Source organism: Ylistrum balloti, unplaced genomic scaffold, assembly GCF_031769215.1.
Source record: "Ylistrum balloti isolate Yb309-2 unplaced genomic scaffold, AGI_CSIRO_Ybal_v1 Utg369678, whole genome shotgun sequence".
Classification (NCBI taxonomy): Eukaryota; Metazoa; Mollusca; class Bivalvia; order Pectinida; family Pectinidae; genus Ylistrum; species Ylistrum balloti.
The window spans coordinates 82,787-108,165 of NW_026781920.1; the positions used below are offsets into that span (position 1 = coordinate 82,787).

At 34.2% G+C, this 25,379-nt stretch overlaps 1 protein-coding gene across 2 annotated transcripts in view; it reads left to right on the forward strand.

The window, feature by feature from the left end:
* Nucleotides 1-605: 605 nt before the first annotated feature.
* The window catches only part of LOC132564010 (LIM domain-binding protein 2-like), a 30,256-nt gene continuing 5,482 nt past the window's right edge, over nt 606-25,379 (forward strand). For both annotated transcript variants that reach the window (XM_060228765.1, XM_060228773.1), the window contains exons 1-5: nt 606-692; nt 2,361-2,481; nt 15,202-15,277; nt 21,923-22,025; nt 22,612-22,784. In XM_060228765.1, the coding sequence (XP_060084748.1) occupies nt 2,429-2,481; nt 15,202-15,277; nt 21,923-22,025; nt 22,612-22,784 (405 nt within the window). In that variant the 5' untranslated portion in view covers nt 606-692; nt 2,361-2,428. The remainder of the gene's footprint in view (nt 693-2,360; nt 2,482-15,201; nt 15,278-21,922; nt 22,026-22,611; nt 22,785-25,379) is intronic.

Consider the following 25,379-nt stretch of genomic DNA (forward strand, 5'->3'; position numbering starts at 1 on the left):
TAAGATAAACTTTATTCTGTTGTTATATATAAATATACATTTAGCAATACAAGAAAAATCATTTGAATTGGATTCGGAAACAAATTTTCCAACTTATATTAATCCGTCTCATCATGACCTTATAGGGAAGACTCTGAAAAAGAAAAAGAGTAAGAAAAATGTCCTGATACATGAAAGCCAATATAGAAAGCAAAATTAGATACATGAAATGTTTCATAAATAATGTACATAAACAACCTCAATAAGAACTATATATTTTCTTTATATTTCAAACACAGCTCAATTAAAGATTAGTTATCCCAGCCTACGTTTTAATGAGGTCCTGCTCATATGTATTTGGTTTCAATATGATATGTGTTTTCAATAAGCATAATCTTCAATATTACACTACTTCGAAACAGAGAGTAATATTGAAGGCCAAACTTACTGAAAACATTTTTTTCTATTGAAACCCAAGAACCGATGGTACAGCTCTAATGATAAAACAATCTCATTCCGGAAATCTCGTTCACTTTCGGAATTTTTAACGTACGGTTCCATTGATTAGATAATTATATTACTACCCAGCATGCAATGCAAATAACAATGTCGAGTATCTTTGTTGATTGTACACTATAAAGAAGAGATTTTATGCTCACAGTTGCATACTTGCATTTATCTGGCTTTTCTACATCAAAGGTTGATAAACCTGTGTAAGTATTATTTGCGTGATGCATTAATGAAGGAAATACCCGTTCAACCTGTAGTTTTGCATACCACCGGTGATGCTCTTTCGCTCGACTTGAGCCGAGGCTACATCTGAAACCATCCAAATTTAGCATGAATAATACATGGGATACAGTAGATATTTGCTCATATACAAAACACATAGTGCAAGTGCTGCAAAAAAATATGCTGTCATTAGTGGCTGAATTATAATCATCAGAACTTTGTACACTCTGATTGTGTATTGCCGATGGCGATGGTTGGCTCATTGTATATTGGAAAGGGACCCCAGAAAAAAGGAGGGGGGTGGGGGGCGAGTTCGTTTTTAGATCTTGCAGTTATCCAGACAGTTTTGTTCCTTTGTGTACTTTAACATTAAATGATTTATAGAAATGTGACAGAGAATCATATCTAACAGACTTTGTTTGTGACTGATCACATCATTAAAAGAGATGGGAAGTACAATATGACAGTTGTGTAAAGTGTTTGGGCTTCGAACCATTCTGTCATTGAACATCAATTTAGATCCATAGATGTTTCTCTTGGTTAGTTGTTTCCTCACCAAGACCTGCTGGTATACAGCCACCCAACCCTCAACCCCCAACCACCCCCCCCCCCCCCCCCCCCCCCCCTCCACCACTCCATTCCCACTTCAACATCTTACAGAAGATCAATTGACAAACTTACACCTCACATATATGGGTAATAGCAATGATTACTGTTTCAATAATGAATTTATTAAGATGCAGCATTATTTGAACTAAAACCTTTTTGAAAACATATGCAACAGAAAGGGATGTCATCTTTCCCACAAACATGAAGTAAAATCTTGGCAGAATAGCCATGTTATTAATAAAGCACAAAAATTAAGATCCTCTTGAATTTAGTTTTAAGATGGTTCAAAAAAAGATCAGCATATTTGTGCTGCTCCCAGGTGTTTTAAAATCATTAGACTATAGTTACAACTGAAATTAAATCTGATAATGAGGTGTTATAACAATAGATTATCTTGCTTGCCATGAAAAAAGAACAAAAAATTATGAAATCAAGATCAGGATCTAGATTAGTCAATAACCCATAGAACAGCTATAGTTAGCCTTGGTGTCCGTTTGATTCATGGAAATATTTAAGGTTCCAATGTACATGTGAACTCAAGAGGTATACATTTTTGCACAAGGATCTCGGCAGAATCCTTTATCATTTTGTAAGGACACACTGCACCAGATATAACACCCATTAAGCTTACATATAAGTATGAAGTGGTACTGTGGATGGCAGAAGACCACCTTGTTACATTGTACATGTATTTTTTAATTTGTTGGGTCATTCTACAACAGCTATATATATACCCAAAGGTTCTATAAATTTTGGTGATCATCTAAGAATGAGGTGAAGGGAAAGTCACTTAATACTTGAAAGCTGTTTTTAACTGAAAATGAAGAGAACATTCTGTATTCAACATGCTCACATTGTATTTATCTTATATATGTATGTGTGTTTGAAAATAAAAGAACAACTCTTTTTTAATTTGATTGGAAAACCATGTTGAGCTGACAGTCAGACCATTTAATTTTCTAATTCATTCCAGTATGTAATACATGTACTGAATCCTTTTGTATTGACAAAACCATCAAAATAAGGTTTTGTATTTTCAGTCTTTGCTTTGAGAGTTCCATTATAACCAATCATCATACTGGACAGAGCGCAATTCCTGGGTCCCAGGATGCCAGCCGGGCAGCCTATCCCATCCCCCATGGACAGAGATCATGGAATTGCGTAAGTCATCATTTAAGTTAAAGCAAATGCGAAGTTAATTAACATTTGATATTTCAGGAAAATGGTAACATTTTTTGTGTGTGTTTGGTGTACAATGTCAGTGTTACTTTCTGAATTGATTGTCCTTTTATCTGAAAATCAGAAAGTATGCAACATATACATGTGTATCTGTAATGATGCTTTTACACTTATAAAAAGCATGACTTGATAGTAATTGTATATAGTTCAGATTAATGTATCTTTGGTTTTGCTGTCTGTATAAATTTGTTCTGTTTCAGGAGATAAGATAAGACAGTATTAAACATGATTTACATACAATAGTACTCTCTTCATTATACCAAACAGAGGTCATAATAGGCCATAATAGCTCATTATTGCGAGAATGATGCAGAAGACAAAAATGTCTGAAGCTCAATTTCATTTTTCCTGAAAATTGCTTATAGAAAATATTTATTATTAAGGTTGAATGTTAGATGAAAGCTTTGTTTCCCTGATGGTTATTAACTAACCTGTAGGAGATGATGAGAATTACATCGAAAATATGACAGAAATATGTACATTTGCTTCTAATTTAGTCAAGGGAGTTGCATGGGTGAAATTGCCAAAATACACTGATATTTCATTGCTACAATGACAAAAATTGCCAGTCCTGGGCATGTCAAGCCCTACCCTCCAAGACACCTTGGCACTGACTGATCTCTGTTTTACTAAACATGTAGGCAGTTGGACCACCTTTGTTGAAGAGGAAATACACTTATGGTGCATATTAATATAAACAGAAATTCGTATGAAAAATCCGGATTTTCTGCATAGATTATAAAGATTATTAAATACGCAAAAAATAACTGTTAAATACAGGTAAAAGCAGTATCATTAATTCATCCAATGAGAAATCTTTATTTCTTTTAGCTGTGAAAACAATTCAAATGACAATTGTTTCTTTTTTAAGTTGTTATTATTTTTTTTACTTTGTTAAGCTGCAATAATTCTTTAAAAACATAACATTTGTCAATTAATCTTTGAATTGTATTTCTATCTATCTGTATTCATTTATGGATTATTTATCTGTTTATTTATATGGAAACTTTAGTAATTGTTTACAAAAATTGACTGTTGAATAAGTATTTCTCATCTTTCTTGTCTTTATTCTACTCAAATTTTACATAATACTTACAAAATCTTCCAAATCAATCTTTACAACTTCAAATTGAAGCACTATTTTAAAAAAAAAAAATGAAAAAATAACACATGTTGATTAAGATGTCCCATATCAATTATCAGTTATTACTTATTGTGAAACCATAAACAGTTTTTAGAAAATTAAGATTTTGGTATACATCTTGATTTTGGCTAGGCCTAGCCATTGAGTAGTGTCTTTGTGGACACAATTAAGGGAGATAACTATTATCACCTTATGGTTGCAGTAAAGAAAAAATACTAAAAATTTGTTGATTTGTTGATACGGTTACATAATACCATTGACGTAAGCTAAATGTTGAAAAGATATTGTAATTGAATTTTTGTTTATATAACAGTGAAAGGGAAATTTGTTGGAAGCTCAAATCCTATAAAAGATAGTGTGTCTGTCAATCACTCCATTGAAAGCAAGTCCTTCCAAAGAATTTTCAACAATGTTCTAAATTTTATAGCTGATCAGGATCCTCTTTCAAGATAAAGTTGTTCTCATACAAATGTTATATTTATAGTCTCAGTTCTCTGATTGTAAGCTTAAGTGATATTTCATTCCTGTCTGGCACTGTGAGCACATCCCTTGGTTTTGTGTATGATTTAGTATTTATGAAAGAGTTGATATGGAATATGATGCATAATACAGATTATAAGCTCTAATTTTTTTCTACTTAACTTGTTTTATTACAGCCATGCTTACAGCTGTGTAAATTGTAGACAAGCAAAGTTGATTTGCTACCAGACTCTTACTTGGTGTTTTTGATTCATAAGACTTGCCTTAGGTAGTATTAAAGCATTTTTAGCAACATGTTTATCCTTATTTAATTAGTTTGTCAATATATAGTGATTCATACTGTAAAGTGATATTACCAAGAAGTACTTTAGTCAACAAAAGTTATTACCCATGTGTACTTTAATTAACAGAAGTTATCCCCCATGTGTACATTAGTCAACAGAAGTTATCACCCATGTATACATTAGTCAACAAAAGTTATCCCCCATGTGTACATCAGTCAACAGAAATTATCCCCCATGTGTACATCAGTCAACAGAAGTTACCACCCATGTGTACATCAGTCAACAGAAGTTATCACCCATGTATACATCAGTCAACAGAAATTATCCCCCATGTGTACATCAGTCAACAGAAGTTATCACCCATGTATACATTAGTCAACAAAAGTTATCCCCCATGTGTACATCAGTCAACAGAAATTATCCCCCATGTATACATCAGTCAACAGAAGTTATCCCCCATGTATACATTAGTCAACAGAAGTTATCCCCCATGTATACATAAGACAACAAAAGTTATCCCCCATGTGTGCATTAGTCAACAGAAATTACCACTCATGTGTACATCAGTCAACAGAAGTTATCCCCCATGTATACATTAGTCAACAGAAGTTATCACCCATGTATACATTAGTCAACAAAGTTATCCCCCATATGTACTTTAATCAACAGAAGTTATCCCCCATGTATACATAAGACAACAAAAGTTATCCCCCATGTGTGCATTAGTCAACAGAAATTACCACTCATGTGTACATCAGTCAACAAAAGTTACCACCCATGTGTACATTAGTCAACAAAAATTATCCCCCATGTGTGCATTAGTCAACAGAAATTACCACTCATGTGTACATCAGTCAACAGAAGTTATCCCCCATGTATACATCAGTCAACAAAGTTATCCCCCATGTGTACATTGGTCAACAGAAATTATCCCCATGTGTGCATTAGTCAACAGAAATTACCACTCATGTGTACATTAGTCAACAGAAGTTACCACCCATGTGTACATTAGTCAACAGAAGTTACCACCTATGTGTACATTAGTCAACAGAGGTTATCACCAATATGTATTTAAGTCGACAGACAAATATCACCCTGATAGTCACAAGTTACCTCCCATTCTTGTGTATTATAAGTAATTTAAGATCAGTTACTGGTCACCTCACTTGAGTGTGTGTCTAGATGATCAATAATACTACTGTTATAGTGCACTTGCCTTTATTCCCGGATTGGATATTTGGGGGAGGGGGGCATGTTTGTGGGGAGGTGGGGGGTGGGGATCACCTGCTTGTTCACCTTGCACAACTTCCAGCTTTGCCAATAGGAGTGATAAAGATAAGCTGATAACTATTTCACATATTTCACAACAATTTTAAGACAAGCTCAGGTTTATATTTTTTATATCACTGGCTACTCAATAAGAATGAAGCTGAACCATTACAAAAAGAGTTGATGCCATTGACCTTAGTCCTGGGTAGTTGTAGAAGATGTAAATGTGTTTGGCTGTTATAATTCACTGGCTACCTCACGCTCTACTGAGGGCATTTATGCTTTATCACCTATCATAGTACATTATGTCATAGTTGCCTCTCTTGAATGTTTGGACACTTTCTTAAATAGGGTTGTTTGATATCCTACTTTGCTGACCTTAGTCATGCTAAAGAAAGGCCAGTCTAACTGCAGCAGTTTATAATTCCCATGTATAAGGAAACCAGAAAAAATGGGTATATCTAGAGAACTACAGCTCATGATTGTGATTGACCAATGATTTCTGGACCACAGGCTCAAGATCAGACCAGCTAGACACTATCTACAGATGTATCATCATATTGAAGCATCACAGTGGTTAGCTAAGATACTTGTTTATCCTCATGGGTAACCAATTTAGATGAAACTGCAGCATGAACATACAGAGTAAATTTATGACAGTTGATTATTTACTCAATATATTATCTCCCTTGAATGTCCTCGTGTACATCCTGAACTTGTTAGTTGTTAACTTGTATTTGCCTGGTCCCAACTTTGGATAAGAGTTTTATCTTAGAGAAAGCAGGATTAGTTGATCAACTTAAACTTTGAACATAAAGTTTATAATGAATGGTTTTGTTTTCCACTGATAAGTTTAAGAATTCATGAAATATCCAAATATGTAAGTTAGCAAATTGTACTTGATAATGATGAAAGTTATTGTTTGATACTAAAGGAAGGAAATGAATAACTATAGACAGAAAGGTGAGATAAGCATATTCTTTGTTAAGTCAGTGGTTTAAGTGTTATAAACTTAGGAAAATAAGATGAGATATCAAAGGTAGGGGAGATTACAATGCATTCACCGAGTTATTTCATTTTTAGCTGTCTTCAGATGGTGGGTTATTCATATTGCCACACATTGTGGTCTTCTCATGCGTCTGTAAATGAATCTTGTTTTTTGTTGGTTCTTTAGGACTACTGCATGGGTCTTCCTTGAATTTCTTGTATGTGTACATACATGTGCCCCTTGTTGTCTAGTTATACCTGTTTGATTTGTGACTGATCAGGAAAACAAAATGGCTGACAGGTTGGTGTCTTGAATTCTGACTATGAAAGTTTGTTTCTTCTTGTGCAGTACTGAATAGATCTTTCTCAAATTTCATATGCAGGTTCTGGTTGGTCCCTATTTGTGCCCTTCTGATGGGGACTGATCAGAAAAACAAAATGGCTGACACACAACTGTCCCAGATTTATCACCATTTCTTAGATGAATTTTCAAATTTCATATTATTAATAGAAGAAACAGTGAAGAGAATGGAAAGATCCAACTTTCAAGAACAAATGTGAAACAGTGATGGGTACTAAGATCCCTTTGTTAAATGTTTGCGACAGAAAGGTTCTGGTTAATGTTATGTCACCTGACCATGAGCTTATGTTGTGGTGCATATCAGCAGTCTGTCTGGTGTCAACTTCTCTATTCAAAAATGCCTTCACTAAAATGTTCAGGGTACTGATATTTGGCTTATGTAGCAGTTTTTGATGAAGAGCTATCAATTTTGTCTCTGCAAAGGACCTCGACCCACTTTCAAGGTCACAGGTCAAAGAGTTTAAACAACTTTATCTAAATAACTGGAAGACCCAGGATGCTGATATTGGGTATGTAGCATGCTAGGAAAAAGAACTACCAAGTTTGATTAAATAAATGACCTTGACCCACTTTCAAGGTGACAAGGATTAAATGTATTAAAATTTTCAAATGATTCTTTCTCACTTGCAATAACCAAAAGGCCTAGCACACTGGTATTTGTTTTGTGACATGCTGGAATGAAGGACTACCAACTGTGTTCAAATTAATGACTTTGGCTTAATTTCAAGGTGACATTGATAAAATGTTATCAGAATTGAATTTTCCTCATTTCAACAAGAAAGATGTCCCTGGTCATGGTATTTGTGTAGTAACATACATGGGGAATAAGCTTTCAAGTCAGCAGAAATTGACTCAATCAACCGTGAAAGTCTTTTTTGTATTATATAAGCTGCACAGCAGGCGAGCAATTCAGGCTCATTTAACCTCATTTGTTTTATCATAAAGCTGTTCATATTTAGAAGCATTCTTTACTTAGATACATGTCTGCTAGATACTAATGTACTTTGTAAAGCACTTGCTGATTAAGAAATCCTGCTTGTCACTATGCTGGTTATAAATTGTACAAATAAAGATCCTTTCCAATATAGAGTTTGGCCCCTGAGTCCTTAGCAATGCTTTCCATTGATTTTCTGTCTGAGACAGGCGATCATACTGTGAATCTTGAATTCAATCCTGTGTTTCGCTGCATTTTGTTTCCATTATTTTTTTTTTTATCAACTCTTGTTTTTTATTGTTTCTCTTGATTTCGTCAACTCATTATTTTGATCTCTCTATATGTATAATCTGTATGATATAATTTCTTGTAAAAATAATTCCTACATTTAAGCTGAACTTGATTATAAGCTGAAATAAAGAAATTCACTCAACACTGAATCATCTTGTGCATGTGCCTGCTGATGATCTGTTAGCAAATCCAACTTAACCCTGTAATGCTTTTGAATCTTTCAAAACCAATTTTGAAAAATCTGGAGTTTGTTTTGAGGAATGCTATGCTGAATTTTGCAAGACACAGGAAGAAGAATCGAATCAGGCAATCCACTGGTACAGAATATTGGACTGATTGAAATTGAAGACAAAAAAATGGAACAAAAGAACAAAAAAAAAACAAAAAAAACCTAGAGATGGCGTAGGAACACCAGCCAGGGATTGAAAACCACTGGAGTTGATTACATTTTGGTTGAGAATCATTTTAGATAATCTTCGATGAAGACCTGCACATGCATGTGATGTTTGTGGCACATGCAAATTACACAAACATGCAAATTGTTGGGAGCTGTCTCCTCTCAATTCAGCAAATGGCCTGTCCTAGCCCATTGATTCTATTACTAGAATATTATCTGTAGAACAGAATCATGATTGATTTGATTACAAGAGTATTCTGAAGAGGAGAATTGTGGACGGCAGAATCACAGACTGAAGATTTACACTAACTGCTCATCTTCTGAAGTTCTACTGAAAAACATGTGCTTGTAGTTATTTGCAGGTACACATTAGCTTACTGGCAGCCAGTTAGAGTAGACCTTGGGATTTGCACATTTCTTTCTGTCATTCTGCCTTCTTCTTTTTTCTCGAAAAGAACCATTACAGGGAAAAGAGCTGTTGTATTAGGTACAGCATGTGTGGTTAAGGTGATTGAATGTACTGTTATAGACGCAAAAAAACCCACAATAATTGGACAGTTGATTCACCAATGGCAGACACACATATTACATGTCCTGCTATCGTTTAGACTATTTGGGTTTGTCACAAGAACATTTGACATCAACAATCTGTCGTGTGGGCTACCAGCAGACATTACAGCGGTTATCAACCCTAGTTAAGGTCATCTAGGGTCAGCCGCCTGACCCCCTCGGGGCTGCAGATCCTCCGTAACATTGCCAGGGAGATAAATCATGATCCCATCGTGGAGAATCTAGGTTAGAGGTGACTCTTAGATCTAGACGCTAGTCCTGGATGGAGTATTAGAAAGTACTGCAAGCTTGATTTTACATTTTGTCTTCATAAATTTTATGAGGAAAGAAAAAGTAAAAATATCACAGCCACCAAAAGTTTAATTTAGTTTAAATTGGCAAAATAGCAAACAAAACAATTCACATTTACTCTTGATTTACTTTTTATGCAAAATGTGGTATTGAATTAAAAAAAATTAAGATGTTGGTTGTAGATGGCATAGTGTGGGTTTATTCAAAGTTGTTGATGCTTTAGTAGAAACAGGAAACATGTAACAGGTCTTTTTTATTTCACCTAAAGCATGGTAAGTATTTTCTAGTGTTGTTTGTGTGGACTTTTAAGCAATAATCAGAGTTTGAACCAAATCTTTTGTTTCTCTGTGAGTTGTATGTACCATTGTTCTCTTATAATGATCAATGATATAAATGTACATTCATTGTTTATAAAAAAGCAAATGAGGGATTCTAGTCAGTATGAATTGGTGAGTGGGTCAATTGCTTTCTTTTTTCAAATAAAAAAATGTCAAGTGATTGTTTGAACCCTTTTCTGTTCTTGTTTTACTTACAATTTAAATCTTTGTAACCCACCATATGGATAGAGATGTTGCGTCACAATAATTGCTTGACGTGGTCACTCAAATTCAGATCAATGGTAAATGCTGTAGATAGCCGGTTGTTAATGACCATCGTACAGGAACTTAATTACACTAAACACCTGTTGGCTGCCATTCCAAATACCTGTAATGTTTACTCAGTATGTATGATGTATGATAACATAATTTACTTGGCTGCTCTGTTTAAAATGCACAAAATGAGGCAAGACATAGTAACCTTCCAAAAGTAAATCATGTCCTTTCACCTTCAAAATTGAGCATGATTGGAAACATCCTTCCTTACTTCCATTGAAAGCTGTACATGTGGTGATTCAACAATATTTTGTATACCATATTTATCCAGAAAAAGCCCATGCTTAGAAATAATTGCAAACAATGCTATTTCATTCAATTAATCCCTTATCAGTCAGATGTGAAATGACACAGGGTCACTTGCCCTGAGTTTTTCATGGGTAATCCCCCCCAACCCCCACCCCAACCCCCCCACCCCCCACCCCCACCCCCCAAAATATTTATTTGATTGCCTTTTCATAAGTCCATCTCTGACTTTTCTGTGAAGTTATGTGTTGGCCCCCTGGGGTCTTTTAATAAGTCCATCTCTGACTTTCCTGTAAGAAGTAATGTGTTGGTCCCCTGGGGTCTTTTAATTAGTCCATCTCTGACTTTTCTGTAAGAAGTAATGTGTTGGCCCCCTGGGGTCTTTTAATAAGTCCATCTATGACTTTTCTGTAAGAAGTAATGTGTTGGCCCCCTGGAGATCCTGTAATAAGCCCATACTCGACATCATTGTGTGAAGTAATATGTGTTTATCTTCTGGGCATTAGTGACTTTTTGGACTCAAATATTTGAGTCCTTGACTCATGGATTTTTAAAGGGACTTGCTCAAATTTTGATAATCCACAATACCTCTCCTTTACTGGACTCATCAAAATTTTTGAAATGGTGGTCACCACAAAAAAATCATATAAAAATACCAGGGCTTATTGGAGAATAAGATGGTAATGCTCTCCCAAACAGCCTTAATCACTGAAGCATGATATACATATACCATAACTCCCTATAACTTACAAATGACCAAGTTCTGGCCATCATGCATGTATACAAAAATTTGCAAGTTTGTTTTGAATGGTTTTTGGGCTCAATAACACATTAAATTCTATAAGAAGCTGCAACAACTAGTGAGAAAGGATAATACAGAAAACCCTAATGTGCATCTGGCCTGCATTAGGTATTCATCATCCTTAACTCTAGGATCTTTTGAAGTTGGATTTAAATCCCTGTACGATAGAGACAGAAACATGCTACATGTAACAATATTTCAGACAGAGGGGGCTTATGTAGTATATTACTAGTTATAATATACTACACATACACCCACTTCCCTCAGAAACATTTGTATTACATTACATGTGGGCAGGGGTTTACCTGAAAGCTTATTCTAACAGCCAGTTTTATCACTGATGTAGAAAAGGAGAAAAAAAAATCTGAACACGTGGATGATTAGAGAAGTGTATTTCTGATAGAGAAGGAAATAGCAATGTAGAGCTTTGAGAAATAGAATCTATAACTCCAGTATGATGGGGTAAAAAGCTCTCCTAGTAACTTATTTCAGATTTTATACCGTAGGATAGAGTTGGTCAAATCTTGGAAAAATTCTATTGCCTTTTTTATGGTTGTCTGCAGCAGAGGTTTAAAAACATTTTTAAAAAATGTGATTTATAAGCAGTATGATTGGATTATATGTACCTTGTATTCATCAGTAATATTTGTAGGATTTTTTCTGGTGATAAAGCACCATATCCAAAATTTTGATGAATCTGGCAACAAAGAGATATAGCGGATTCTCAAACTTGGTGGGAGTCCTACAGGAAAAGCACGAGTCCATTGCTCAAATATTTGAGTCCCAAAAATCACTGTATACATGTATATCTGCTATCAGAAACATCCTGACATAGTTATATTTCAGGTAATTGGTTGATTCTTGCTGCTGACTGCAATGTAAAATGGAAAATTACTTAAAAAGTCAAAAAACAAATTTTGAATTTAATGTAAATTGACTAATCTAATGAAAATTTAACTGCATCATAGTTATGGTCTGAATGAGGTTAAATTACAGACAAATAATCAAATTATATTGTTATTGAAAATATGATCATAATGTGCTTTATTTAATTATTTCATTGTCTACCTACTTGTACAGAATTTTACTGTGCCATTAGGAAAGTACTAGAGACCAATAAAATTGTAATCAATCATCTCGATGGATAGCACCATGTGAAGATATGTATACAGACGTTAAAAGAAAACCATTTACTGCCAAATTGATGTTGCATTTAAGATCCTGTGATGTCTATGGATTGTCTGGCAAGGTCTTTACACTTCTTTGTATTGAAAAGGTTATAGGGTAAACATCCTCATTTTTCTTTTCTTTTTTTCCTGCAATTTTCACTAATGATCATTTCCTATACTCATTTGTGATGTAGCCTATAGTTTTTGTGACAAGTGGTTATATTACATCAACATACTTGTATATACACATTCCACCGAAGAATAGCTATACTTCGACATTGATTTTTTTTTTTTACATTCAGACTAGGAGATATGAAATTTTGGCCTGGGGTTATTAAGGAGCTATTTAAGATACACATGCGCTCTTGTCTTTTTTGTTTTACAGCCGTTCATGATAACCAAAACCCATACACCAGGAAATGACAAATTTCTAAACATTTCTTGTCTCGTCAGATAGCCACGAAGTTGACCCTAAGTCTGACGTGGTTTCTTGTTCAACAAACATACATGTGTATATATACCTGTCATACACATAATGTACATAAGAACCAATTTGATGTTATTTCATGACTTTTGATTGATTTTATTAAATTATTTGTTATTTCACTTTTCAAAAACTAAGGATCACTATATAACGACACATATATATAGAAGACATCTTAAAAATGTGTTAGGTATATAAGAACATCATTTGGTTGGCTGTACTGTTGAACTGAGAGAGAAACATTTTTTGTGTGTGTGTTGATGGTTATACAATGACTGGGTGAAATGCATGGTAGCCAAGAATCATACTGGGTTAACATTTTGATCCTCTGCTAATGGACATGGAAATTCTTCTGCAGATTAATATCAGTTTTTTTAGTGGTGAGTACTTTTTTCTCGTGAAATATAAAGGAGCTCTCCTAACTTGTAAATTATTTTTAAATGTCAATTAAAAGGCGATGGACAGTGAAAGAAGAAAGAGCATTAATTTGTGAATTCTGTTGTGACTGTTGGCTGTGATATCGATGGTCCATGTTAACATTTTCTGAGCACTATTGTCGTGATGACACCAGCTTGTATAGTACATGTATATGTAAACATGTACATGTGCGCTCTCTGGATCTTGTAAAAGCTACACATGCGTGTCTTCTCGTGCATATGCATTACCGGAAGTTTATTAGCGGAGCATTCCTCAGCTCAAAGAAATTAAGCACAAGACAAGAAGATTCTGTTAAACTTAATTTTGTTAACGAGGAAAATCCTGACCTGCTTGATGTTTCCATGGATGCCATTTAATTGAAACAGTTTAGGATTGGTGCACACACACTCACTTAAAAGATCGAGAGAATTCAAACCTGAATGTGTTGCGTAATTTGATGGGGAGGCAGCAGGTGCCCTGTTCACCTGTTCTGAGGATATTCTCTGTTGTGAATGTTTCATAGAGTTAACAGGACTGATGCATGCTGGACTTGTATGAGAGTTGTGATGGTAGTGGACATGCAGATAAAGATGATAAAAAAGTCATGCATAGAACTATACATATGTGCTGGTTTATTTAAGCAACAGGTGTCACTTATCTGTAGGCTGGATATGGATTTGGTGTATACTGCAATATGTACACGTGTACTGTATATATAATAGATTGTGATCGTCAGCTGCTTTTAACATGCTAGCTTTTTCTTCACAGAGATACATGTCAGCCGACAGTTTTCATATTGAAAATATTATGAAGTATTAAGGAGTTATTGCAAGGCACAGAAATTCAGTCATGGATTCAAGTGTAGTGTAAAACTATTGACATTTCTTTAAAAAAAACTCTCAGAAATAGTCAAAAGATTTTCAATTGAAATAGTGATGAATTATTTATAGAGCAATTAGCAAGTTCCTCATTTCTAAGGGTGTTTTACAAAGTCACAAGTTTGATACTGTTATGAAGATGAGGATTAATTCTACCCATGTGTCACTTGGCAACCTGAAATAAACTACATAGATGAAAATGTCCTGTGTGTGGTCAGGATCACAAACTGTTCGATGAGTGGGATTTTATATAAATGTACTGGAATCTAATCTTAAACATGACAGAGAAATGTGATGGACTTCATGTATCTCCAGACTGATTTTCTTTAGAGTGTTTGAGTGTGTTTATAAAGACCATAGCTTTCTGACAGCAAATGGAAAAATGTTTTTAATCTAAGGTCTTTATTTATATCATTGTGATTAGGATATAATGGATGTTTGGTATTGTCAGCTGTTATAATTGATATCATACACGGGAATTACATTGTTATATTATAGCATTATGCAATATTAATCAAAGTACAATGGTAATTTCTCTGGCATTAATTGATTTGATGATCCAATTATCAAGAACATGAGTTTTAATGGATTTAATTCCCAGTGATCCGTTACCATGCATGTTTTGTTGTAGCAGCAGTTGGTTTCACATCAACAGTTTCGTGAAAAAAATTATCTGATTCACGTATCGGTGAAGTTATTGAGTGGCAGTGTGACAAGTGTGTAGCAATAATAATCGCCTGATCCTTTCAACTTTATATTGCTGTGACAAAATCATGTGGCAGTTGTAACTGTGTGACAAATTTGAATTGTGTGGTACCTTATAGCACATACACGTGTAGTGTATGACACTTTGTTGATCATCCTGAAATCTGTAGTGACCATTGACCAGTGAGATGTTTCTACAGCAGCCGGAAAATAATCTACTGACCACCATGGTACCAGGATCTGACCCTTACTTCATGTCTCCATTCTCTTCCCTTTACAGGCGACACACCCCTTACATGGGACAGCCAGACTACCGTATCCATGAGCTTAACAAACGCCTGCAACAACGGACAGAGGTAAGGTTACTGCTAAAAATAGCACCTTTTCAATCTGAACTCTGACTGGTCATGACGTTTGTAGCAAAAAAACAAACAATAAAAATTGTATGAAATGCTTTGTGTTATTGCTGTAAGCTGTATATATGTAATGTGTCAGGAATGGTTTAAGATTTGAATACTCATTACTGATCAGCAATAATCAATTAGTGACAGTCAATCAGTTTCCGATAAATAATTGGTTGGATCACTGTTCTTCTCTTATTTTTATTCTTTAGAATACCATTACGCAACACTGTTCTTCAGATGTCTGCGTTGATTATTTTCTACAATTGATGTAAGGCATTTGTAAGGTTTTATAGTTCAATATAGTACGGAAGTAGCTCTATAATAATCACTTACATTATATCAACCACTACATGCTTTGTTTGCAACATATTTTCAGGTCGGTAACATGATGAGCCATGATATATGCACTCATACACATTTATGGTAGCATCTCGCAGAAACTGTCAGAAATTGGTTGCCTTTTCAATTAGATATCAATTACAACTGATCATCCAGACAAAACTAAAGCTGCCTGATGCAATCTGCTTTTTTATTAGTATTTATAAGTAATTATTATAAATCAAGAAACTATTTGCATAGGGAAAAAAATTCTACAACCAAAGGGCCCAAAGGGCCAAATGAGCTTATGAGATACTGCAGCATCTGTCCATCTGTCTGTCAACCTTTCTCCTAAAAATCGTTTGGGGGAGGGAACAAACTTCTTATAAATGATGGGTCCTGAAATCAAGGGTCCAAAAGGGGAAATTTTAAAATCCTACTCCTCTTGTAGGAATGATGGGATATTACCAAAAATTGGTTTGAAGCATTCTTAGATGAAGGGCAATCAATTTATTATAAATATTAAGGTCTTTGGGGCAGAAGGGATGGGTCCCAATAGGGAGAAAATTCTTTGAAATCCAGTTCCTCCTATTGGAATGATCACATTTTTTCCCAAATTTTGTATGAAGCGTTGTTTGGTGAAGAAGAATCAAAATTATAGAAAAAATAGGTCTCTGCCATCTGGGGCAGGGCCCAATAGGGGAAATAGAGCAAATTCTTAAGTTCTTCCTGTAGAAATTATTGGATTTTGACTGAATCTCTTCTGAAGAGAATTTGATTTTGCCAGGTGAACGATACAGGCCCTAGGGGCCTCTTGTTTTTATTTTTGTTATATTTATTGTTTGGAAAATGGGAAATTCCCACAAAGGTGTTGCAGAATGAAAGTAAGAACTCTGATTGCAGAATACTTAGGCTTCATATACATTGTACTATTATAGTATTAGAAGTTATTATTTGTAAAATGAGTTAGTGCCATTAAAAAATCCACATGTTTAGAATGTAAATTATTTGGATTTATATATCAGTGGAAAAATATATGATGTCCATTTGCACCACATGTAAACAAAACTTGTACTGCCATATAAAATATAAGACTTATAATTTCTGATCGTGGTTGTCATTTAGTCAGCCCAGTTGAAGTCAGTATAGCCTAAAGGGCACCTTGTAGATAAAAAGTAGACATGTTTTAATATATCTGTGTTTAGACTTACTTAATTAACAAAATTAAAAAGTAAGAATTTTTCTGTTTATTAGTAATCAAATTAAGAGAAAAGTAACTATAAGTAGAATACTTGCAATCAAATACATTTGTAGGTATAAACTGATATACTGTATCATGACTTTGTGCTGTCATTTACAACTTTAAATTTATTTAAATCCTGTGATTTTTAGTTTTACAGAAAATAAACATAACTTCAGAGGTTTCTTTTGTTCAGTAATAAAAAAAAATTGGGAGTTAAAATATTGGTTAAAAACTTTATTGATCCTGATGAGGTTTTGTCTTTTTCATGTTCTCCAGCGCAATCTGACCATTTGTCTAAAAACATACCAGAGATGATCTGATTAACCAGTTTAAGTCTGATGTTTTGAAAAGCGTCTTTGCCCATTGTTTTTTTTTTATGTTTTTCTTTGTCTCCAAATCTTTCATCTTGTCTGTATATTTCTTCCCTCAGTTTCAACCAATTTTTTTGAAACAAGGAATGCTTGATAACCACAAAATGAGCATTTCGATTCAGCACTATTTCAAAATCTTATTGTCCGTTGGTCTTTTGCAGCCTTTTAATCTTGTCTGAATGCTTCTTCCAGTTTTTCACTCATCTTTTTAATACTAGATACGCTTTATATGTATCATAAACACATATAGCACTCTTTCTTCCTCCTGACATTTTGTCCGATTATTACCGTTTCCACTCTTGCATTCTTTACGAAATAATTTCTTTGGCAAGGGATGGGCCTGTATTGTTCTGCCTCAGAGTACTCTTCATGTCCGTTTAGTCTGTTGTTAGGCTTTCATATATAGCTATTTATTTTCATTTATTTCCTTCAATGAGAGAAACATTTATGAATTATCTATTTGAGAATAGAGGAAGAAAAAAATACAGCATTGTCATATTCAGTATTCCATGATCTTGTGCTTTGGAAAGATCCTATGTAGATATCTAAGTAAGCCCAGATGATGTCCAGGAATTACCCAATCCATTCATTTGTAGCAATACAATTACATAAAAAGTCTTACACTAATGTTTAGGTTATTGACTATTGATAAAGTCATATACTTTTTTACCTTCTATTTCATTTATATTCTATGGTACAATATGAAAATACTTTAAATGAGGTTAATGTTGTGTATTATGAAATATTCTGTGTATCTTTTAACAATGCTTATATTGACAAATTGTGAAGAGCCATATATTGTAAAGAACCATTAAACTAGCTTAAAGATTTGAGTTTAAGTTATCATATACAAACTGATTTTCATGAATTAACAGTTTATATGTGTGAATTTGACTGAGGTTGAAGAACAGCAGCTGAATTATTCTGTTATTTATGTGCTTGAAATTATTCTCAAGAAAATCTTTAAACATTTTTCCAACAGCCTGTAAACATTTCCCTCCATGTTGTAATATCAGAGGCCAGATCTAATTGTCTATAATGAGGCTGGTCATGTACAGCAAACAGGACATGTAATGTGATCAGTTATGAAACTGCTAACAGGTGTTAACTATAGATATAGCATTTTGTTAAAGTTGAAATATAGGCTTGGACTATACCGTGGTAGATATCCAATAATTTTGATAAACATTTTTCTTTGGTAGTATGAATCCCATTGTAATTAAGCTTAGGATAGGGTCTTGCAAGTTAAGATACAGATTTACTTGTTTTAAAATGAACCACTAGAGTATTAATCCAGAATTGATGAAACAAAGCTTCATTGCCTTGTGATTATTACCTCTCTGTGATATGCAGAGTACTTACCTTTTAAATACATTGTTAGTGAAACTTGTAATATCAGGCCTCCATATATACATTATTATTGATCTTGTGCTTTTCTTTCCAATTTTTGTCCAAATACTCCCAGGAAAGTTATTACCTTAGAAATATGGCTAGGTGATAAACAGAATCTGCAACTTGTTCCTATATATTTCATCTGGTCTTCATTATATCACATTCATTATTTTTTCATAAAGATGCAAGATCATTATTGGTTTTATATGAATCTTTTACAATCTTGCAAAGTAGATTTACAGTATACATACTATTTTTAGTTTGCTGGCTGTATAAAGTTGGACGGTGCAGGTCATGGAGAAAGAATGTACTTGTTGTATCTCACTGCATCTCATAAGACATGACTTAACGTAAGACATCCCATGTAGATCAGGGCTGGTTTCTCTGATGCCTTCTCTATATAACACATCAGAGAGCCCAATAATAGGGTCTGTTGAGTACAGCTTATTTATAAGGGACTTAAAGTGGACCCCTTGCAGACTTAGGGGCATTCGTGATATTCCAGGGATTATGAGCACTTTCGCTCTCTACACCCCTGGGACATTTCATGGCGAAATTGATGGTAGAAGCACAGTAATTTGATTGGTCTAGAGCAGGTTTCAGAAGGGGAAAAAGGACCAATAACAGACTGATATGCTCCTTTTGAAGATGACAAAGGAATGACACCAAACTTCAAAGCCAGTACAATATACATTATATGACCTCGAGATTTGTTTTATGTATATCAAAGGATCAAACTAGTCTTATTCGTCTTGTCCACAAAGTTTCGCAGATGGAACCTTCAGTTTTGCCATGATATGTTCCAGGGATGCAAGCAGCGAAAGTCATTGTTAACCCCTGGAGTATTGAGGATGACTTTGAGAAGTTTCTTATAAACAGATCTGCTGCCCCTATTGTGGCTTAAGATCTTCTTGAGATCTTGTTATTTTCCTTTCTTCCCTGTCTTTTCTTTCTTTTCTTCTGGTGTTTAATTTCCTACTTTTGGTTTCTCCCAGGACACCTGTAAACATATGATCAGGTTGTTGCAAGATTATTTTACAGGGTTTTAGGTCAATTTGGAAGATCAGGTTAGATGTACATTTTGTGATGGGAACTGAATAAGCTACCCTGATTAATATATTATACTTGTCACGCAATTTATATACTGTAATGGATGTTAATTTGAGTGGGTCAAATTTCCGTGGTTTCACCAGTATTTTGAAGCAAAAGGGGTGTAATATTTTTAAAGAAATAAATGTTATGGATTATTCTTTTCTCAATCCTTTTTATTTTTAATTCATACTTGTTATTGATGTATCTGGATTTGCTGGCAATTTCATTCTATCCCTAAAAATAGCAAAAAAAAAAACACCTGAAAATGAACTGTCACAACAATCATAAAAAACCTGCATGTTCTAATTTAAGATTAAATTGTGTTGATTGCAGCTAATAAATGGAGGCGAGATGTCAAATTAAGCTTGTGAGATAAGAAAAAGTCAAAAATAACATTAACTCTTTGTAGGATCATTGATAAATCAAGGCAATGGACATTTCATCATATAGTCTAATTTTATGTTTTATTTTACCCATAGCATAGACCTTATTTTTGCAGGCAGACAATAACATTCTACAAAAAAATATTTCTAGAAATCATAAAAATGAAAACACAGTTCTTATTAAGTGAAAAAAAAAACAAAGACTACAGACAGGATGCAATTTACGACAATTCTTTAGGTTCTATGGTTACTTAGTAAAATGAAAGGGCATGACAATGTCTTGATTTCAGACACTTGAGCTACCTTAATCAGTGCTGTAATGTTACACTGTACATGTGGAGATGCTGTTAAGAGTGCAGGACTAAATACGGATAACTAGAGAGACAGCTGTGTGAACCTAAATGGAGATGCTCTAAACACCATACTCAGCTAATCAGATATACACTTTAATGCTAAGAGTACACCACTTACAAAGTAGGAACTAGAGAATCGTTAACAGGTGATGTCACCTACGGACTACAATAGCTTAATTGATGACAGATGTATGCCTTTGTGGAATACATGTTCTTAATGGCTTTCCATTAAAATCCCCCCTCCCTTTTTACCTTACTAGACACCACACATTTTTTTGTAAAATATATATATATTGTATTACTATGACTCTGGTCTGTTTGAAAGAAATTAGTAGGCCTATCTTCTACCATTCGAGTTGCCTACCATTGTTCATCCATTGAAAGTTTAATACACACTTGATTGTGTGACAAGATCTTTCTTGGACAACTTGGCTGAAATAATTCAATCATTTTCTTTCTTTTATGGGAAATAGTTTGTATTGTTAAGATGACCATATTATCATTGAAAGGACAACAGATTTCCAACCATGCTTTAAAACTGGATGTGCCTTTTAGTTTTATTTCCAGTTACACCTCCATGCACTTATATTTATTAAGATGAATAGATAAAATGAAGAGAAAAAAACAAGTGTACATGTATCGGGTGAAGGTGTTTCTTCAGTTTTTTCTCTTTCTCTGTCTTTCCATACTGATATACCACTTCTTTCCTTCCAATCTTTTATAAAAAAAAGTGCCCTCAGCAATTGGGTTTTGTACTTTTCAATATTTTATTTTGATATGAAAACTGCCTTGATTAAAGAATACACTGACACTCTTGCAAGCTAGTCCTTGATTACTTTGATGCTGTATTACTAGCTGTGAAATGATGTGGGCCTATTTATATATATATATATCAGTGTATTTTTAACAAAGCATGATATCACTGTAAGAGGGTGATACTAGTTCATGTCAGCATCTCTACATGTAATGATTAGAATGATAAAAACAAAGGGATCATCTAATAAAAAAAAGGTTAATCTTCTCCCTTTAGTTTAGTGTAACATCAAGAGACAAAAAACAGTACAATAAATGGGTGTTTTCACTGAGGGGGAATTTGTGATAACCTGTTAGATATTTTACAGTAAAGGTAGTAAGTTAGAGCTACATATACAGCCAGCATATCTTGTAAATTCTGAGAATTGTGTAGTCTACATCCGATACTTTACAGTAAAGGTAGTAAGTTAGAGCTACATATACTGCCAGTATATCTTGTAAATTCTGAGAATTGTGTAGTCTACTCTTTTTCCTTGTTAAGTAATCTTAAAGTAACTATTGAATCTTAATTGTTTTTGTACTAAAACCCAAATGAAAATATAGATATTAAAATATGATATTAGTCTGTTGTTGTAGATGGGTAGGTGTAGATGGACTCGAATATTGTTTAAAAGTAATGTGTTTGGTTACAGGACAGTGATAACTTATGGTGGGATGCCTTCACTACCGAATTCTTTGAGGATGATGCCAACTTGACCTTGTCTTTTTATCTAGAAGATGGACCTAAACGATACAGTAAGTATTTCTCCTGACAAAGGAGATCAAACATGGAATTAGGGAAATAAGCTTTGGTAAACTAGAACCCAGCAGGAACAAAACAGAAATACTCTATGCTAAATATTAACTTTCCTTAATGTTAGTTTGCTATAGTGTAGACTGTAAAATCATATATTTTTATGGCATTCAATTTTTGTAGATTTTTTAAAAATCACTATTTCATTGATATTTGATTTTATGGATAAACATACGATTTATATCTATAATTCTATATTGAATTTAACATTTCCTGGACAAGTAAATTTGTTGATTAAGATTACCCATGAAATCACAGAAAATAAATCCCCCTCAAAAATTAATGATTTTATGGTATAAAAACAATACAGATGGACAAATACAATTTCATAATAATGCCGAATTAATCTGATAACTAATACTTTTGATTTTGATAATTTGATGGTCTATAGGCTAGCTAGCTCACAAAACAACACCATTTGTCTGGCATCAATTTTATTTTGTCATATTCAAAGTTTTCATGTCAGTCCTTTTAAACAATCAAGAGATTTACCAATGAAACTTTCAACAACTTGTTTGACATTTGCAGCCATTGGTAGGACACTGATACCTCGTTACTTTAGAAGTATATTTGAGGGTGGAGTGACTGACTTGTACTATATCCTGAAATATCCCAAGGAATCCTTCCATAATACATCTATCACTCTTGACTGCGACCAGGCTACCATGGTTACACATCATGGCAAACCCATGTTCACTAAGGTATGTACAATTGTTACAGGATATAATGTAGGTTTTACATCTACAAATAACCATTGCCTGTTAATGAGCCTGCCTGTATCTACAAACAAATGCAAATTCATTTTTTTTTTTTTGTGAAAAAAAGTTCATCTGTTCAAATCAGAGGTAATGTGTTGCCCCTATAACTCTTAAAAGCAAAGGATGAGGGGGGAGGGCTGGGAACATTCTCATCAAGATATAAAACGAGTTTTAGTCTAGTGAGTGCTTTAAAAGGAGGAAAAAAACCATCTTTAAATGTTTTATTGAAACAGACTTGCACAATCACAGAGCCTGTGAAGTAGACCACTTGGGTATAGATTATTGGTAAATAAGTTATGACCAGAAATCATTACCATTGCATGCTGTGATGACAAACTCGGATTCAGTGTGTGCCCGTGTTTCCCTTCACGAGTACATTCCAAACTAATTCACAATCAATACCAGACAGTCACAAATTATGCAAAGCATGGAGACATTGTTCCAGGGTCCAAGGTAGTGATTAGGGCATGGTAATTAGATTACCGGTGTAAGACAAGGGTGGATAGGGCACATGGTTCAGTGCTAGATCTTAGCCAGAGTAGTCTGTGTGTCCCACACTCGGTGATATTCCAGACCACACAGGAAACCCGTATGATTGTTCCTAAAAGATTTTTAAAAAAGGAGGTAATTGCCAAATTTGAATTAAAGATAATTCGTTTGTTGAAATTCAGCCACATTTCTCTTAGTCATTGTATTTTTTTTGTTTTTTTTGCTTTTTTTTTTTTTAATTCTTTAAGGAAAAAAGAATTCGAAAAAAAAAGAGAGAAAACATTTCCAGATAAGACAAAGAAGATTATATATGATATACAAGTAGAGCTGTACAATACATGTACTTTGTACAGTGTCCTTAAGGAATGATCGATGTTGTTAACACAAGGTACAAGTCGTGCTCAGTCGTTGGAAAGTAAAGATCCACGTCTTTTATAATAAATTGCATTAGCTCAGCATGGATGTCTGTCTTCAATATTTATCTCTTGTCCTCTCAGAAAAGTAGGAAGAAAATCAATGAATAGTGTGAGGCTATTGGACTCATTAGTGTCTGGCGATGTGTGTGTTGAAATTAATAGATATTGATGAAATTTGAATTGCCGATCAGAATCACTGAGAACATTATTCGACAGATATTTGGAGAGATACTGTGTAATGAAGACGTGTGCATTGGTTTAGTTTTACCCCCTTATTAAAGATTTCTGGTGGTTCTGATTTCAAGTTGTAGGTAATCAGGTGCATATTGTTACTCCACTGTCCTTATTTATGTGGCTAAGTATATTCAAAGGTTCAATTAGTTGTTCTTCTTTTCTATAGTCATGGTCATCACTGTGTTTGTTAATGTTCTGCTGGTACTGTTAGTTTTTTTTGCCCATTGGTTCAACATATAAACAGTGAAAATTGAAACTGATGCATATTTTACGAAAGTCATGAAATAGAAGATTTCTCTATAAATATCAATTTCAGAGTGTCAGTTTTCATGGTTTTACAGAACCCCCTACAAATGACAATTTTAACAGTAATAAAAAAATTTACTATTGAAGCATTATTCCTGCTTACAATTATTAATCCACCAGGTTGATACTGACCAAGGCTAGGGTTTTGGACCTCCTTGTGTAAATAACATAAAGGCTAGTAGATATCTACATAGGAAATCACATTAAAACCATATATTGTTGAAGTACAACATGGTAGGTAGCTACACTCATGAAAATTGACTTCTCTAATGAAAAGATTTAATCACAAAATAAAGCTGATCAACGACTCTCAACTCATTTCGCAAATGGTTAGTCTGCTTTGGGCGTTCTAGAATAAGTATTTCAACCCCACATGCTGAGATAACTCAGAGACCTACATTTGACAGGTTTCATACCTTTGAATTCCTGAAGTTAGAAAATATAAGGCAGAACCAAGTGCCTCTGTCACAGCTTGTTTCAGCACTTAGAGCTAAAATTGGACTTTCTGTAGAGAGTGAAACAAGAAGGTGAATGATATGTCTTAAAACTTTGATAATCATACCTTATAATTGTAAGCTTACGTAAACAGGAATATTTTGTTGTCCTGATCAGTCATGTGTACCGACAGATGACAAAACAGCTGGACACAACAGAAATTGGCACTTGTAGTGAATTATATTAACACACTTTGAAAAAAAACCATCAAATTCTCAGGAATGCTCAATGTAGCCCTTGGTTAGTGGACATTTTCAGAATTATACCCCTGTTTCTGATATATCGTTTCTATAGCCCCTTGAATAGTGGACAATTTGCAGCATTGTATCTCTTGTTTCTGAAATGTTTGTGTGTCTATAGCCCCAGCAATAATGGACAATTTTCAGAATGATGCTCCCTGTTTCTGAAAGGTTTGTGTGTCTATAAACCCAGCAATAATGCACAATTTTCAGAATGATGCTCCCTGTTTCTGAAAGGTTTTTTATTCTGTAACCCCTGTGGTAATGCACAATTTTCAAAACTCTACACCTTGATTCTGAGTGTTTGTTTCTAAAGCTCCTGATAAAGTTGTTATTTTTCATAACTTGTGCCCCTTCTT